Here is a 16,712-nt window from a genome sequence, read left to right as displayed (position 1 = left end):
ATCATCATGGTGCAATATAGAAAATAATTTCAGATAGTTTTTAAGCCACTAGGTGGAGCTATATTTACACATAATAAAAATGAGGGTTAAATAAGATCTTCAAAGAATGTGTTGTATCAATGCTTTGTGTGGAACTTAAAAAAAAAAGAAATGTGTTGCAGTTAAGCAAAATTAAATTTATAGACTCTTAAATATTTTGCAAGATCAGGAATGTCTTTGTAGCTAATGCCTTTCTAACATTTTATAATAGAATTATCTTCATTGGCTTTACTTGAGAAGGTGGTATGTGATAGCAAAATGAAATAACTATTCTGTGAGTTAAATTATAGATAAGCACATATAATTCCCACATGCTCCTTTCCTAGATACCATATTCCAATCCAAATACTTGTACCTTGTGAGAATAATAAGTTGAGCTTAAGTATTTAATGTTTATAAAGACAAAGTCATGAAAGAAAGATGGCTTGGTATGAAGGCCAGCTTATAATATGTTTTTCTTGAAAGAATTACATTTATTTTTTTAAAGGGAAATGTAGGTGTTTCTGTATAAGTATGTTTAACTAGTTTTTCCCACTTTAGGACCTCTAGAGAAAAATTGAGAGATTATCAATTCAAACGACTGAAGTACTATTATGCAGTCGTAGACTGTGATTCTCCGGAAACAGCTAGTAAAATTTATGAGGATTGTGATGGCCTGGAATTTGAAAGTAGTTGTTCTTTCATAGATCTAAGGTAATCCAGTGTATGTATTACCAATTTAGTCTTTTAGTACAACATGATTATAAGAAGTAAAATATTTGAACTGATAGTGATCTCTGTTTTATTCTAAAATGATTTTTTTTTGCTTTTGGGTTAACTCTATTGCATGGAACATCACTCCTAAGAAAGAAAACAAGAAAATGCTAAAGTATTATGTATGAATCATCCCCACATCTTTTTCCTTTCAGACATATTGGCTCTGTTTTTAAGATGGTGTACCCTACACAATGATATTTCCTTGCAACTGCTTTTTAGAGCTAGGAACCAAATGAAGTTAACTTTTAAAAATGCATGGAGGAAAGGGCAGAGGAATTTGCTAACAGACTGTTATCTCTAGATCCATGCTATCCGGTGTAGTAGCCACTAGTCATATTTGGTTATTTTAGTTAAATAAAATTTAAAATTCAGTTGCATAGTCATATTTCAAATAATTAATGATTACATTTTGGACAGAGCAGATACAGAACATTGCCCTTGTCACAGAAAGTTCTGTTGGACAACACTGCTCTAAATGTAAATGACTAAATGTACAATTAGGAAATTGTAAGAATCAACCTTAAGCTTTCACTTGTTTTCAGTGACACCTCATGTATATGATACTTTGTATTCACAAGGCTTACCCTTTAATAATTATATTTGATCTTTAAAATACGATACAGCCAACTGGGCATAGTAGCTCATGCCTGTAATCCCAGCACTTTGGGAGGCCTAAGCAGGAAGATCGCTTGAGCCCAGGAGTTCAAGACCAGCCTGGGCAACATAGTGAGACCCTGTCTCTACAAAAAATTTTAAAAGTAAAAATTAGCCAAGTATGTTGGCACACGCCTGTAGAGGATTGCTTGAACCTAGGCCATTGAGACTTCAGTGAGCCATGATTATGCCATGGCCCTCCAACCTGGGTGATGGAGCAAGACCCTCTCCCTAAAAACAACAACAAAAACATGTAGTCAGTGACTATCAAGTCTGGATCTTTTTGAAACTATCAAGTCTGGATCTTTTTGAAACGTGAGGGACCCACATGTGCTTGCACGTGACTCATTAATTGACTCCTAATGCAGGGTTTCTATCTATACAGCATTCTTTTAAATTTAGAGGAATTATAGTTATAGCCTATGAATTTCAGAAATTTATACAAAGATGAATTCATTAAGAAATACACAGAGGTTTTGTCTAACATTGTCTCTTAAACGTGTGTCTTTTAGAAAGTTATATGTATGGTTATCACTGCAGTGTATGTTTAAATACATTTTTTTTCTTTACTTCTTAGGTTTATACCAGATGATATTACTTTTGATGATGAGCCTAAGGATGTAGCCTCAGAAGTGGATTTAACAGCATATAAACCAAAATATTTCACATCTGCTGCAATGGGAACATCAACGGTATTTCTTAACTTTAAAAAATACGTAGCCGGACTCTATTGCTTTATGAAGAGAGTTTGTATGTTATAGCATCTTTAAAAATGGAAAGTATTAATTTTTTGTTATTATTTTTTCTTGAGACAGAGTCTCGCTCGCTCACCCAGGCTGGAGTACAGTGGTATGATTACTGTAACCTCTGCTTCACAGGATGAAGCGATTCTTGTGCCTTAGCTGCCCAAGTAGCTGGGTTTACAGGTGGCTTATTTTTGTATTTTTACTAGGGACAGGGTTTTGTCATATTGACCAGGCTGATGTCAAACTCCTGACCTCAAGTGATCCTCCCGCCTTGGCCTCCCAAAGTGCTCGGATTACAGGCGTTGTGAGCTACTGCTCCCAGCCTCAAAGTATTCAAAATTTAAATGTATGGGTACAGATAGAAATGAGACACAAGTGTGTCTGCATCTACCATATCTGTGAACCTATTTTCAGATTCTTGTTATGCATTTAAGCCTGTGTCAGTTACCTGCTGATGTTTCTTTTTTCTCTTCTGTCTTTCCTATACACTCTTCTGTCTTTCCTGTACACTCTAATACATCAGTTATTAATATCCTAGAGAATAAGGGGAAGTGGATAATAAATTACCTCGCAGCACAGTTAAACAAAACTAGTGAAGATTTAAAATAGGAGTACCTTTTTCTGCAGATACGATTCAAAACTGTAAAAAGAATTGATGTGGAATAATTAAGGTATAATAGATGTCACGTTAATGCTTTGTAACAAATAGCCAAAAGGTTTTTTGTCTATTGAAATAGTTTATTATTTAGGTGACTACCTTCTCCCTTTTCTTTTTTTTTTTTTTAAAGACAGAGTCTTGCTCTGTTGCCCAGGCTGGAGTGCAGTGGCACGATCTCAGCTCACTGCAACCTCTGCCTCCTTGGTTCAAGTGATTCTCCTGCCTCAGCCTCCCCAGTAGCTGGGATTATAGGTGTTCACCACCACACCTGGCTAATTTTTGTATTTTTAGTAGAGACTGGGTTTCACCATCTTGGCCAGGCTGATCTTGAACTCCTGAGCTCAAGTGATCCTCCCCCCTCTGCCTCCCAAAGTGCTGGGATTATAAGTGTGAGCCACTGTGCCTGGCTCCTCCCTTTTCTTTTTTTTTTTTTTTTTTTTTTTTGGAGACTGAGTCTCACTCTGTCACCCAGGCTGGAGTACAGTGGCACAATCCTGGCTCACTGCAACCTCCGCCTCCCAGGTTCAAGTGATTCTCCTGCCTCAGCCTCCCAAGTGGCTGGGATTACAGGGGCACACCACCACGCCCAGCTAATTTTGTATATTTAATAAAGACGGGGTTTAACCATGTTAGTCAGGCCGATCTCAAACTTCTGACCTCTGGTGATCCACCCACCTTGGCCTCCCTTCTCCCTTTTCTTTCTTCCAATAACCCTTCTGTTCACAGCTGTACTCTGCTTTTCAAAACCTGTGTGATAAATCACCAGGCTTCTCTGAGGAGGGACTGGTAGCAGAGAGAATAGCTGTATCTGTCACCTGGTGTGCTGTGGTGGGCACTCTATGGCATTGATTAGTTACTGGAGTAGTAAAACTCTACCATTACATAGTAAACAAAGTCTAAAAAATTCAGTCACAGGAAATTAAAGTCATGTTATTTTCAGGACCAAAATAATGATCAGGGCCAGCCTGTCCAGCCAGCCAGTGTAGAGTTCCTGGGTCCTGGCTGTATCATCAACATCTGTCCTAGTGCCAGCAGTGGTTTGGTGGTTATCTGCTCAAGCTTAATTATCAGAATAGGGATCATTTCTGAATCCTATGACTAGCTGGAATTTCTGAGACAGGTGGCAGTGATTTTAAGGATCTCAATTAATTGCTGTCTCTTTTGCTATCCTTGTCTGGGGAGATTGGCCTGAGTGGAATAAACAAAAACCAAGGACGTGGGATCTATCCTATGATGGAGATAAGATATCTAGCAGGGCCTTATATGAGAATAGGGACTATGTAGAGGACAGGAGCCAGTCATCACCACATCAGTCATGTCCTAGATGAATTCATGTATCATGGAGGTTTAAGCTATTTCCAACTAATAGATGCTTTTCTGATCAGTGGTTCTTAATCTTTTTTTTTAATGGACCCCACTGAGTTTGTGTTGTTTTTTCAACAGATTTCATATAGTTTGCAGATCTCCTGAAATCTTAGAACTCTGGTTGAAAAACGTGTTTTCACTAATTCATAATGTTAACTTTTTTTTTTTTTTGAGATGGAGTTTTGCTCTTGTTGCCCAGGCTGGAGTGCAATGGCGTGATCTCAGCTCACTGCAACCTCTGCCTCCTGAGTAGCTGGGATTACAGGCCTCCTGATGCTCCTGCCTCAGCCTTCCTAAGTAGCTGGGATTACAGGCACCCGCCACCACGCCCGGCTAATTTGTTGTGTTTTTAGTAGAGATGGGGTTTCACCATGTTGGCCAGGCTGGTCTCAAACTCCTAACCTCAGGTGATCCACCCGCCTTGGCCTCCCAAAGTGGTGGGATTACAAGTGTGAGCCATCATGCCTGGCCCATAATGTTAACTTTTTTACCAGTACATTTTCTTAGTTTTTTTTCGCCGTAATTAATTTATACACTGATTAATTTTTACTGCCAGTAATGGAGTATCCTGTAGATAGCAGAGAATTGGGAGAAGGTACAAATTAATAGAAATGGTTCCCTTTTCACAAATAGAATACTATTTATTAATCATATCATTCATGTATTTGTTTTAATGTGTCTTAACTTCTAACTTACTGTTAAACATCCAGGTTAATAGTATATATTCTTTAACAAGTTTGAGTTGACATTTCCATTTTCGTGTGTTATTTTTTCTTATTTGTTGGTGAAAGGTGGAAATCACTTGGGATGAGACTGATCATGAAAGAATTACAGTGCTCAACAGGAAGTTTAAAAAGGAAGAGCTTTTGGACATGGATTTTCAAGCCTACTTAGCTTCCTCTAGTGAAGACGAGGAGGAGATACAAGAGGAGCTACAAGGTATTGTTAATCTTTTAGTGACCATTAATGGACATAGGTCTTTGGCAGTAGCTTTACAGGGAAGGCCAAATTCTGTCTGCAAATATGCTCACCTACACAGTATTATATATACCTGTAGATAGTAATTGATTTAAAAACAATATCTTTTCTTTGCCTGAATTTCTTTAACTATAAACATTTTGTTTAAAATCACAACCTAACCAAGCATGGCCTTCTAGACTTGTCCTAATGCATGTGGTTGCACAGTTTCCTAGTAAACCAGTAAAACAATCTTTTAGGCACCGCCCCCCCCCCCACCCATTTGCCTTTTTAAAAATAAGAGCATCATTTAGATTGATTAAATATTTTTACAGTCCATGTTTTCAACTAGTTAAAAAGTAGACTCTCTGTTTCTATAATTATTCCTTTGACTGCTTTTAAAGTTTTCTCTTTCTTTTTGTCTTTCTGCAATTTTACTATGGTAAGTATAAGAGTAGATTTCTTTTTGTTTATGGAGTTTGAGGTTTGTTGTTGGGTTTCATTTATTTGTGGAGTGGTATCTTTCTTCAGTTTTGGAATATTCTCAGCCATTATGTTTTCAGATGTTGTTTCTTTATCCTTTCAGGACATCAACTAAATACATGTTAGAGCTCATCATTATATCTTGCCTGTCTCTACTTTTATGTTTTTAATCTGTTGTCTCTGTACTGCATTCTGGATATTTTCTTCTGACCTATCTTCCAGATCACCAGTTGTCTTTTCAACAGTGTTAAATCTGCTGATAGACCTCTCCATTGAGTTCTTAATCTTGGTTGTTACATTTTTTACTTATGGAGGTTATATTTGGCTATATTTCAAGTCAGAAACACCACTTTTTATATTTTTTACTCATAGTATCTGATAGTTTTAATATTTCATGTATTTTCAGGTTGGTGTCTTATTTTACAAGGTATTTCTCTCTTGTTTACTTGTGTGCCTAGTGAACTTTGTGTGTTACTTTGAAATTTGAAGTTAGGGTATCTTTGATCAGAGAATAATTTACTTTGGTTGGTTTAGAACCACATTTCTCCAAATGTTAAGACTTAGGTTCTCTGGCTTCTGCAGGTGGTTAAAGTCTGTATGAGGGCTGGTTTACTTCAGATTGACCATATCCCTGGGAGTATATCCCTCTGGGTGGCTGCTTAATATCAAGGTACCAATTGAAATTCCCTCTTTTGTTTGGCCTTTAACTTTTGTCTTCTTGGTTCTGAAAGGCTGCTAAAACCACAGTTGAGTTTCATGGCTCTTTGTTCTGTGGATCAGGAAACAGGAAATAATCTCAGACCAAACAGGTCTTTAACCCTGGAGTCATCCCTCTAATATTCCCTTCTTGTTTTTGACATAGTAAGTCTTCTCTAACTTGACAGTTCTTTGAAACTTTTCTTTCTTTTTTTAACCTCTTTAAAGCTTATAAAATATTTAATCCAACTTAATTCCAACTTAATGTCTTCAGTGAAAGAGTTAGTCTGAAGTACTTAGCTTGCTGTTAAGAAGTTCTCAAATTATCTTTTATCTTTATTCAAGTTGTTTTTGTTTTTTGAGTACTGCTGTGTCACCCAGGCTGGAGTGCAGCGGTACAATCTGGGCTCACTGTAACCCCTTCCTCCTGGGTTCAAGTGATTCTCCTGGCTCAGCCTCCTGAGTAGCTGGGACTGCGGGTGCTTGCCACCATGCCTGGGTAATTTTTGTATTTTTAGTAGAGATGGGGTTTCACCATGTTGGCCAGGCTGGTCTCGAACTCCTGACCTCAAGCCATCAACCTGCCTCAGCTTCCCAAAGTGCTGGGATTATAGGCATGAGCCTCTGGTCCTGGCCTTTTTTTTTTTTTTCTTTTAAATGCTTGAAACAATTAATGGTGTACAATTGACTCTTGAACAACATGGGTTTGAACTGTGTGGGTTCACTTATATATGGGTTTTCTTCTGCGATTGGCACCCGTGAAACTATAAGGCCAGCCCCTCTTCCTGCTCCTCCTTAGCCTACCCAGTGATGACAATGAGGATGAAGACCTTTACAATGATCCACTTCCATGTAATGCATAGGAAATATATTTCTCTTCCTTACGATTTTCTTAGTACCATTTTATTTTCTCTAGTTTATTATAAGAATACAGTGTATAATACATATACAAAATACGTGTTAACTGACTGTATTATTTGTAAGGCTTCCACTGCACGGTAGACTCTTAGTTAAGTTTTGGGAGAATCAAAAGATACATGTGGATTTTCTTTTTTTTTTTTTTGAGATGGAGTCTCGCTCTGTCGCCCAGGCTGGAGTGCAGTGGCCGGATCTCAGCTCACTGCAAGCTCCGCCTCCCGGGTTCCCGCCATTCTCCTGCCTCAGCCTCCCGAGCAGCTGGGACTACAGGCGCCCGCCACCTCGCCCGGCTATTTTTTTGTATTTTTTAGTAGAGACGGGGTTTCACTGTGTTAGCCAGGATGGTCTCGATCTCCTGACCTCGTGATCCGCCCGTCTCGGCCTCCCAAAGTGCTGGGATTACAGGCTTGAGCCACCGCGCCCGGCCACATGTGGATTTTCTACTGTGCCTGGGGTTGGCACCTCTAACCTCCATGTTGTTCAAGAATCAGCTGTACTTTTAAATGTATATGCTCTTTGCTTAAAATAGCTCACTTTGTGGAAATAAAGCCACAAAACCCTTTTTCCCTGTATTTGATCTGTCTCTGTTTGGAAATTGGTTGCCTGGTTGTAATTTCATGTCAACTTTTCATTGATACTATTTGCCTAATACCTTCACATCTTCATTCTTCTTATCTAATAGAAGAATTCCCATTCATGAAAAATTATAAGTAAGAGATTTAATGCTGACAGAAAGTGAAGAACCCATAAATGTTAAACGTAGATATAAGTATTTTAAATTAGCAAGAATGAATATTCTCTAATTTGTGGCTTAACATTTTTCATAGCTTTTTTGTTTTCCTTTTGTATATGTATTATTTTTATAGCCTAACTGTCAAATTAAATAAATCCTGAAATGTTTCTTTAGTATGACCATAGTGCAGTTAAACTTTTGAGTTTCCGAGATCCCTTGATTGGTCTATCACTGTTTCTTTTAGACTCCTGAAGACAGTGCTTCATTTTTCTAAGCTTTTCATAAAATACTATTCTTTAACAGTATGGAAAATCATGTTTAATCATTCTGGTTTCTTTGTTCAGACATCTCATATTAATACAACCACATAATTGCTTAAGTATTTAATACTCTTTGAAAATGTGTATTTGCAATGGGAGTTAAGTTGGGCGCAAAGGGCCTCACATTTTTTTTAAGGCCTTAGTGGCAGATGCTTGTTAATTTTCTTTGGTGTTCCAAATAACTGGATGACCATTTTATTTTTTTATTGTTCACAGAACAGCTGAGTCATTTCTTCAATTATCCTCTGTCTATGTCTTTTCTCCTCATAGATATGGAGAAAGACATAATGATTTATCAGTATTTCTTTTTTATTTGTATGCCTATATGGGCATTTAGAACTTTTCTGAAAATTCTGAAAAGTTTTTCTTCACATCAGCTGTAAAATAAAGGAAAAAAATATAACTGTTTATGTACACTTGTGAAGATTGGATACAAGTTGTTTAAGTAGATTTCTGTTTTGGGAGAAGCGAACTAAATTTTAAAATGACATTTTTGACATGAGGGCAGCTAATATTGTGAATAAATAAGCAATAATTTGTTAATACATTCTTGTTAAGAGCTTGGGCTCTGCTGGTTTCAATTCCTAACTTCACTGTACATAGGTTAGGTTTACTAAAGCCCCTATATCTTTCTTCCATAGCTGTGAAATGAGGCTCTAATAGTACCAGGCTTATGGTTGGAAAGACTGAAATTATGTACCTTCTATCTTGTATTTTTATTTCTGAAATCTTTAATAAATAGGCCGGGCACGGCAGCTCACGCCTGTAATCCCAGCACTTTGGGAGGCCGAGGCGGGCGGATCATGAGGTCAGGAGATGGAGACCGTGCTGGCTAACACGGTGAAAACCCACTGTACTAAAAATACAAAAAACTTAACCCGGCGTGATGACGGATGCCTGTAGTCCCACCTACTTGGGAGGCTGAGGCAGGAGAATGGCATGAACCTGGGAGGTGGAGCTTGCAGTGAGCTGAGATTGCGCCGCTGCACTCCAGCCTGGGTGACAGAGCAAGACTCCGTCTCAAAAAAAAAAAAAAAAGAAATTTAATAAATAATGGCTTTTTGTTTGAGATACACCAAGTTTTTTTAAAGCATATATTTTTCTTCTGTATTTTAATTGATTACAAATTTACTATAATCTGTAATTTTGTACCTCTCATAGATACATCAGCATATTTGAATGCCTTAAAGCTACTGAATATTTCTGATTATTGTTTATAAGAGAGCATAGCAGGGTAGCTTACTGTTAGAATTATTATTTTTTCACTCCTGATATAGTATTAAGGCTTTCACAAACTAGTGTCCTTGAATTGGGGAAAAACAGAGCTACATGACTTACCCCACATTTTAGAGCTTCAGAATGTGAAACTTCAGTACTGGAAAAAAATCAGTTTAAAGTAAGCCATCAGAGACTTACCACTAAAATTTCAACCTGGAAGGAGCTTGCTTCTAATTATATTTTCAGAAGTAAGCTTTTAATAGAAAGAAATACTTTGCCATTTGTTAATGTGTTCCTCATGTTTTATCCATTGAATTACGGGATACATGACAGAATTCCATCCAACATTATTATTGTGGCACAAAGCACAAACAGGAAAAAAATGAATTTCAGCTGTTTGAATGAAAATAAAAGTGTGACAGGATGGAAAGAATGTCCTGGACCATTTTTTATTTATTTTAAGAAAAAAAAATATATACATATAGAAATATTTATGTAACCAGTTTTTTTCCATATCACCTTTTTAAGATGTAAGGACATTGATTGTATGAACTTGCTGAAAAAAGAAAAAATAAATGAATTTTAAAAATTAAAAAAGATAAAAGGACAATCTGTTGACACTGATGTTTCCCAGCTAAATGCTTAATAATGTCAGACATTTTTGGTGAGCAGTTAGCCATAGGTTATAGAGGAGAGGGACTTCATTATTCTGCTAGTAGAGTTTCCTTTACTTGAGACAGTCAGTTCAGTAAGTCTGTATGTTTTGCATTAAAACCCAGGTTTCTGATTTGTTTTTGATTTGGAGACTTGCAGTGGAAATGTAGAACAAACTTTTTGGTGTATTTTTTTCTTGGGTATTTGTTGCCTGTGAATTTTATATTGTTTCTTTGTATTTTAATTATTTTTGTAGAACTAGGAAGTGCAAATGTGAATATTTTTCCACACAGTGAAATTAATTGAAGTAACTCCTAATTCATTTTTATTCTTAATATATTAATGAGATCGTTGGAGTAAGCGTGCTTACTCAAAAATGGAAAGGTTCCAGTATTCTTGGGTTTGGATTATAAACAACTGCCTTTATCTCTTCTCTTCAGTCTGAATAGCTGAATCTGCAAACCAAATTCATCCCAACAGTATTCAACCTACATTTATTCAGCATAACATTTTAAAGCCACTGTGCTGGATAGTGGAGGACATAAAGAGGGATAAAATGCCATCTTCATTATCTTGCAACTTACAGGAAAGAGAAGCCCAAAGATGTTATGTGACTGCAGAGTTATTATCCAATATAAATTTTAATAAAAAGAGGGAATTCCCAAGCGTACTACTGTGACAGTGCAAATTTATATTGCAACTGATTTTTATTCTACATGAGACCCTAAGGTCTTTCATTTAATTTTCAGAAATTTAAGTCTGATTTTGATATCCTATGGTCTTAGCAGCATCTCTTAGAAGAGAGTGACCATAAGATCTGAAGACTAGAGTTAGAAGTGAATTGTTTCTGTGTATTAAGTGAAGTTTTCTTTTCATTAGGTGATGATGGAGTCAATGTAGAAGAAGATGGGAAAACAAAGAAAAGTCAGAAGGATGATGAAGAACAAATTGCTAAATACAGGCAGCTCTTGCAGGTTATTCAAGAGAAAGAAAAGAAAGGCAAAGAAAATGACATGGAAATGGAAATTAAATGGGTTCCAGGTAAGAATTAGTTGCTAAATGTTTTCTCTTTTTCCAATTTCAGTATGTTGAGTACATTTTAAATATGAAGGAGCTGGAAATGTTTTGGTGAGGACCTTAACATCGTATTTGCATACACCATATAACTAACTTAGCATTTTAGACTGTTACCAGCTTATTCTTAATTGGTTTCTTTGATTTACTAACTATAAATTATTCCTGTCCATTTATCAGAGTAGCCTTTTCTAGGTTTGAGCCTGTATTCTCAAGATCTGGAAACTTGAATCCAGGCACCGTGTATTCTAAAGTTATTACACTTCTTTTGAATATGTTTAATTCTTAAGTGACCTTTTCTTCCATAACCCCCACTAGTCCTTAATTCATGAGGTTTCCCTAACACAAAATATGTATTACATAGTCTTCCATCTTCAGTCTTGCTGCAAATAGTCAAAGAAATACAGCATAGTAAAGTAAAATAATACTAATACAAAACTAATTACAACCATGTCAAAGCTAAACAAAGATAAAAGCTGGGATAAATGGGATCATTCTCTAGTAAACAGCAGTTGCCCCTCTTTCATGGTTTCACTTTCTGCAGTTTGTTACCCAGTATAGTGCAATAAGATACTTTGAAAGAGAAAGAGGAAGAGAGATTATATTCACATAACTTTTATTACAGTGTAATTGTTCTATTTTATTGTTGGTGTTGTTTATCTCTTACTATGCCTAATTTATAAGTTAAACTTTATCATAGCTATAGATGTACAAGAAAAAACATACTATCTATAGGGTTCAGTACTATCCACGGTTTCAGACATTCACTATGGGTCATGGAATGTATCCTCCTCAGATAGTTGGGGACTACTGTACACATTTTTTTCAACAGTGCAGGGCAAATCAGCATGGACTTTTGCAGCCAATACTGTTTTTGTAGGTTACTGCTGTTTATATTATATATATGTATAACTTTTAAAACCAGATGTATTTTTGGATAAGGATTCAGTTCTTTAGCCTGTATTAGTCTCTAGGAGAAAGAGTACTAACTAGCTGTAGGAATACCATTGCTTAAAACTTAAAAGTGTTCTGTTATCAATTCCATTTTTACAAGTAGCATGCTTTTGTAGTGGGAATAAAACATTTGTTTACATGGGTTTTTATTTGGGAAAAAATTAGTGTATTTTGATATTTGAGGATTGACTGGCTGTTGTAGTAAATTTGCTAGGATGGACACTGGCTATTGTAGTAAATTTGCTAGGATGATCTGCTGCATATTCCTACAGGAATGAAGCGCTGTGTTGCAACCCATTTGTTTTAAATGTTTGGCTTTTGCAGGAAGTGGTGGTGAGAACAAATGAAGTTTACTGTTGTATCATATGACAAGTGGTTGGGAGAACTCAATTGATTTGGCTTGGAGAGGAAAAGTCTAAAAAGTGATATTAACAGCTATTTTTAAATACTTGCAGAATATGTAAATGGAGACTTAATCTCTTTTATTACCTCACAGGTTAGCACTACTGCCACTGGATAAAAGTTGAAGGAAGGTAGATTTTAATGTAATAATATAAAGAGGAATTTTCTATGTTATTAGAATTATCTCACAAAAGAACTGAAGGCTGCTTTAAGGGGTTGAGCTCTCTGTGTCAGTAAATCTCCACAATAAGGCTACATAATCATGCCACTCAGAGATGTCTGTGAAGAAATATTTTACTTGAGTTCCTTGACTTTACGATTCCAAGAAATGTTGAATTCTGTCTTTTAAGTTGAATACATTGTGGTTTAATTCTAATCTTAGAATGAGCTTATTGAATATATTTTAATATGAACATTTTAAAATTGAAGTGTTCAGTTGTCTGTTTGAGAAAGCAGATCTAAAATAAACTGGATTGAGGTGTTCTATAGCAAATTTTTCAGAAATATATAATGCCAGTTATAAGGTACAGATATATGATATAGGTTCCCACACTAAGTGGACCACATCTAGATTGCATCTTTATTAACATAATTATGAGAGTGGGCACAGTGGCTCACGCCTGTAATCCCAGCACTTTTGGAGGCCAAGGTGAGTGGATTACTTGAGCCTCAGATGTTCGAGACCAGTCTGAGTAGCATGGCAAAACCATTCCATCTCTACAAAAAAATACAAAAATTAGCCAGGTGTGGTGGCGCACGCCTGTAGTCTCAGCTACTGGGGAGGCTGAGGTGGGAGGATCACCTGAGCTCACGGAGGTTGAGGCTGCAGTTAGCTGTGATCATGCTACTGCACTCCAGCCTAGGCAACAGAATGAGACCCTGTCTCAAACAAACAAACAAAACATAGTTATGTAGGGCAAATACCTAAAAGTGGTATTTACACCTGTTATCTGTAACTGGAAAGTTTAAGCAATTCTTACGTTTCCTGGGATAAACCCCAACTTGGTTATGATACCTTATCTTTTTGTATATTCCTAGCTTAATTTAGTAATATTTTATTTAAAATATTTGTACTTGTGGCAAAGAGGAATGTGATCTGTAGTTTTTCATTCTTGTATTGGTTTTTGGTATTAGGGTAATGTTGACCTTATGAAGTGAAAATGTAAAATGAAAGAGTATCATCTGTAATTCCACTATCCTAATTCAACCACTGGTTAAGAAGATTACAGTTTAATTTACCATTTCTCTGTTGTTGAATATTTGATTAAGTTTCTAATCTTTCACTACAGTGGACCTACAACATTGAAAAAAAAAAAAAAACAGGACAGATCTCAAACCCTAAAATATCAAGCTTTTCTTAAATCTCTTCATTTTCATCAGCAGCCAAGTAACTGCTTGCTTTTTCAGGGCCTTTTAATTTTAAAAACTTTTAAAACAAAGGTGTGTTGTTCGTCTCTTCCAGCCTAGAAATGTTTCCAAGCATGCCAGGACTAGTAGAGAACAACCAGGCCACAATGAGAAGCTGATACTAACATTCAGGCTTAACTCACCAGTTAGTTACGTGACTTCCTTGCTCACACAGCAACTTTACATGTGCTGTAGATCAACCTGTGGTTCTCTCACAAGCTGTTAAAACTACCAGTGTCAAAACCTCAAATGTTAAATCTCAGATGCCAAGTATCTGGGATGTTATAAATAACCTATAACTTTTTCCATATTTTGAATTATTTTCTTAGGATAGTTTCCCAGAAATAGAATTACTAAGAAAGGGCAGAATACTTTTTGTGTCTTTAAGTTATTGCCAAATTGCTTTCTGAAAGTGTTGTACCAGCTTATAATACCTTCAACAATCAGTAAGAGTGTCAGTTTCACGGAATTATTGTCAACATTGGGTATGTATTTTTTACTTTTAATTGAATAGGGGAAAATTGATATTTTAATGTATGATGAGTTTTCAAAAGTCTTAAACTGTAATATTTTGAAGGCCCCTAATGGGGTATTGGTACATGCACGCATGCATATACAAGTGTAAAGGGCTTTTCTGTGTGATATATATATATCTCACACACACACACACATATACACACACACACACACACGATCATTGAACAGTCTTTCTGTACCTCAGTTTATTCGTATGGAATTTGGAACTAATAATACCTTTTTTGCTTAGAGATACTTATAAACGTTATAAACTACAAAGTACTTTCATGACGTGTGTATTTCAGTGAATTTTTATGTCTTAAGAAATGTGTGTTTTTGGTAACAGTTACCCTGAACCTCAGGACTTTTTTGATGTTATACTTCAGTAAACCACAGAGGGTCAGTGTGAGATTATACCATATCATTCATTGATTCTGTAGCTCGAATCTCCAAAATATTAATCTCTTCAGGAAAATAAGTACGCTTAATCACTAACATTTGTTATGGTTTTGTTTGATTTTTCCAAAGAAATTCTAGTTTAGACTATTTAAACTTTCTACCTTTTTACATTGGGTTATACAGTATAGTACATGAGGAGTTTAATTTCTTTTAAGGGTAAGTGTTAAGGGAACTGATAACAGGTTCGTGGGTATAACAACTGGAATGAGCTACTCTTTCTATCAATATTTTAGTTCCTATGGAAATGTGATAATACGATTTTATTAATTAGGATTATAAATAAGTAAAAATGTTGAATTATAAAATTTTTAAACAAAGTTATTCTTAATTATTTTGATGTATGTGGAGCTATATTTCCTATCTCAATGCATTGCTAAAGGTATCCTGCCAACTTAACTAATGGGTAGATAAGGTGATGCATATAATTAGCCAGTTGGGCCTTCATCAAGAAATGTACCTTGTTGGGGAATTTGTAATACATGTATAAATGAAGTGTAATCAGTTTTCTCTCTTTATATAACTTCTCCTGTATTAATAGTCCAGTTAATCTACATAATATTTTTTGTAGATAATGCAAGCTGAATATAAACTATATATGAAATTCCATCCAGAAATAAATAATGTCATGTTTCTTTGTTTATAATCTTAAAATATTAAATATGATGAAAGTCCTGTTTTTCTTAGCTATCTCTGGCTTCATAGATACTAGTGAAATGGATAGCTGGTCTTTTTTCTACTCAACATTCTCCAGAACACCAACTTCCCTTCGTTATTCCATCAAATACTTACTGAACACCTACTCCGTGCCAGGAATTATTCTATACACTGTGTGAACAAAACATAAAAATCCCTGTACTCACAGATCTTATAATCTGGTGAAGGAGAGACCAAACAGGTGACAGATACATAAGAAACATATTTGACCAGGATCTAAAGGAATTAGAGGTCAGGGAGTGATCCTGGCCCAGGAAGACTGTGTGAGCAGAGGAAGTAGCAAAGGAGTATCCTTGAAGCTATACTTTGTCTCTTGTGTTTGAGGAATCCAAGGAGAACAGTGTGACTAGAGTGGAGGAGAGAAGTAACTGAGATCAGAGAGGTAGTTTGGAGCCAGACATGAAGACCTTGTAGGCCATTATAAAGTCATGAATTTCTGTGACTGAGATGAGAAACCACTGGAGAGTTTTGAGCTCAGGATCAGTCAAATCTGACTTTTATGTTTAACAGGATCACTCTTGCTGCTTTAGATAAGTAAATTAAAGTGGGGGGCAAGGACCAAATTGGGGAGATCAATCAAATGGCTATTGGAGTAATTTTCAGATAATGAAGCTTGTGGATGGAACATGTTTGCAAGGGAGCATCAAGAATTCTTTTTTTTTTTTTCATACACTGAGCTCAAGATGCCCATTGATACCTAAACAGACATGTCAAGGAATCAGTTGGGTATACAGTTAAGAGTACAGGGCTAGTGGAGATATAAATTACAGAATCTTCATTGTATAAATCTCTGAAAGTGAATAAGAACAACCAGGTAGTGAGTATAGGTTAAAAAAAAAAAAAAAAAAAAAAAAGGGAAGGTTCAAAAGCTGATCCTTGGAGCACTCTGGCATCTAGAGGTAGAGGACTTGAGCCTGGACCATTCCAAGCAACTGGAGAGGCTATCAGAGAAGCAGGAGGAAATTCAGAATTGTGGGGCATTCAGCCTG

General features: G+C 36.2%; 1 protein-coding gene across 2 annotated transcripts in view; it reads left to right on the top strand.

Moving 5' to 3' along the window:
- Positions 1-16,712, top strand: part of ESF1 (ESF1 nucleolar pre-rRNA processing protein homolog) — a 130,020-nt gene that overhangs the window by 73,471 nt on the left and 39,837 nt on the right. For both annotated transcript variants that reach the window (XM_050745627.1, XM_050745626.1), the window contains 4 exons: positions 580-732; positions 2,027-2,141; positions 5,010-5,157; positions 11,077-11,238. In XM_050745627.1, coding sequence (XP_050601584.1) covers positions 580-732; positions 2,027-2,141; positions 5,010-5,157; positions 11,077-11,238 — 578 coding nt within the window. The remainder of the gene's footprint in view (positions 1-579; positions 733-2,026; positions 2,142-5,009; positions 5,158-11,076; positions 11,239-16,712) is intronic.

This window comes from Macaca thibetana, chromosome 10 (assembly GCF_024542745.1).
Source record: "Macaca thibetana thibetana isolate TM-01 chromosome 10, ASM2454274v1, whole genome shotgun sequence".
Taxonomy (NCBI): domain Eukaryota; kingdom Metazoa; phylum Chordata; class Mammalia; order Primates; family Cercopithecidae; genus Macaca; species Macaca thibetana.
Note: the sequence above shows the minus strand (reverse complement) of the source record. Positions and strands in the feature narration are given on the sequence as shown.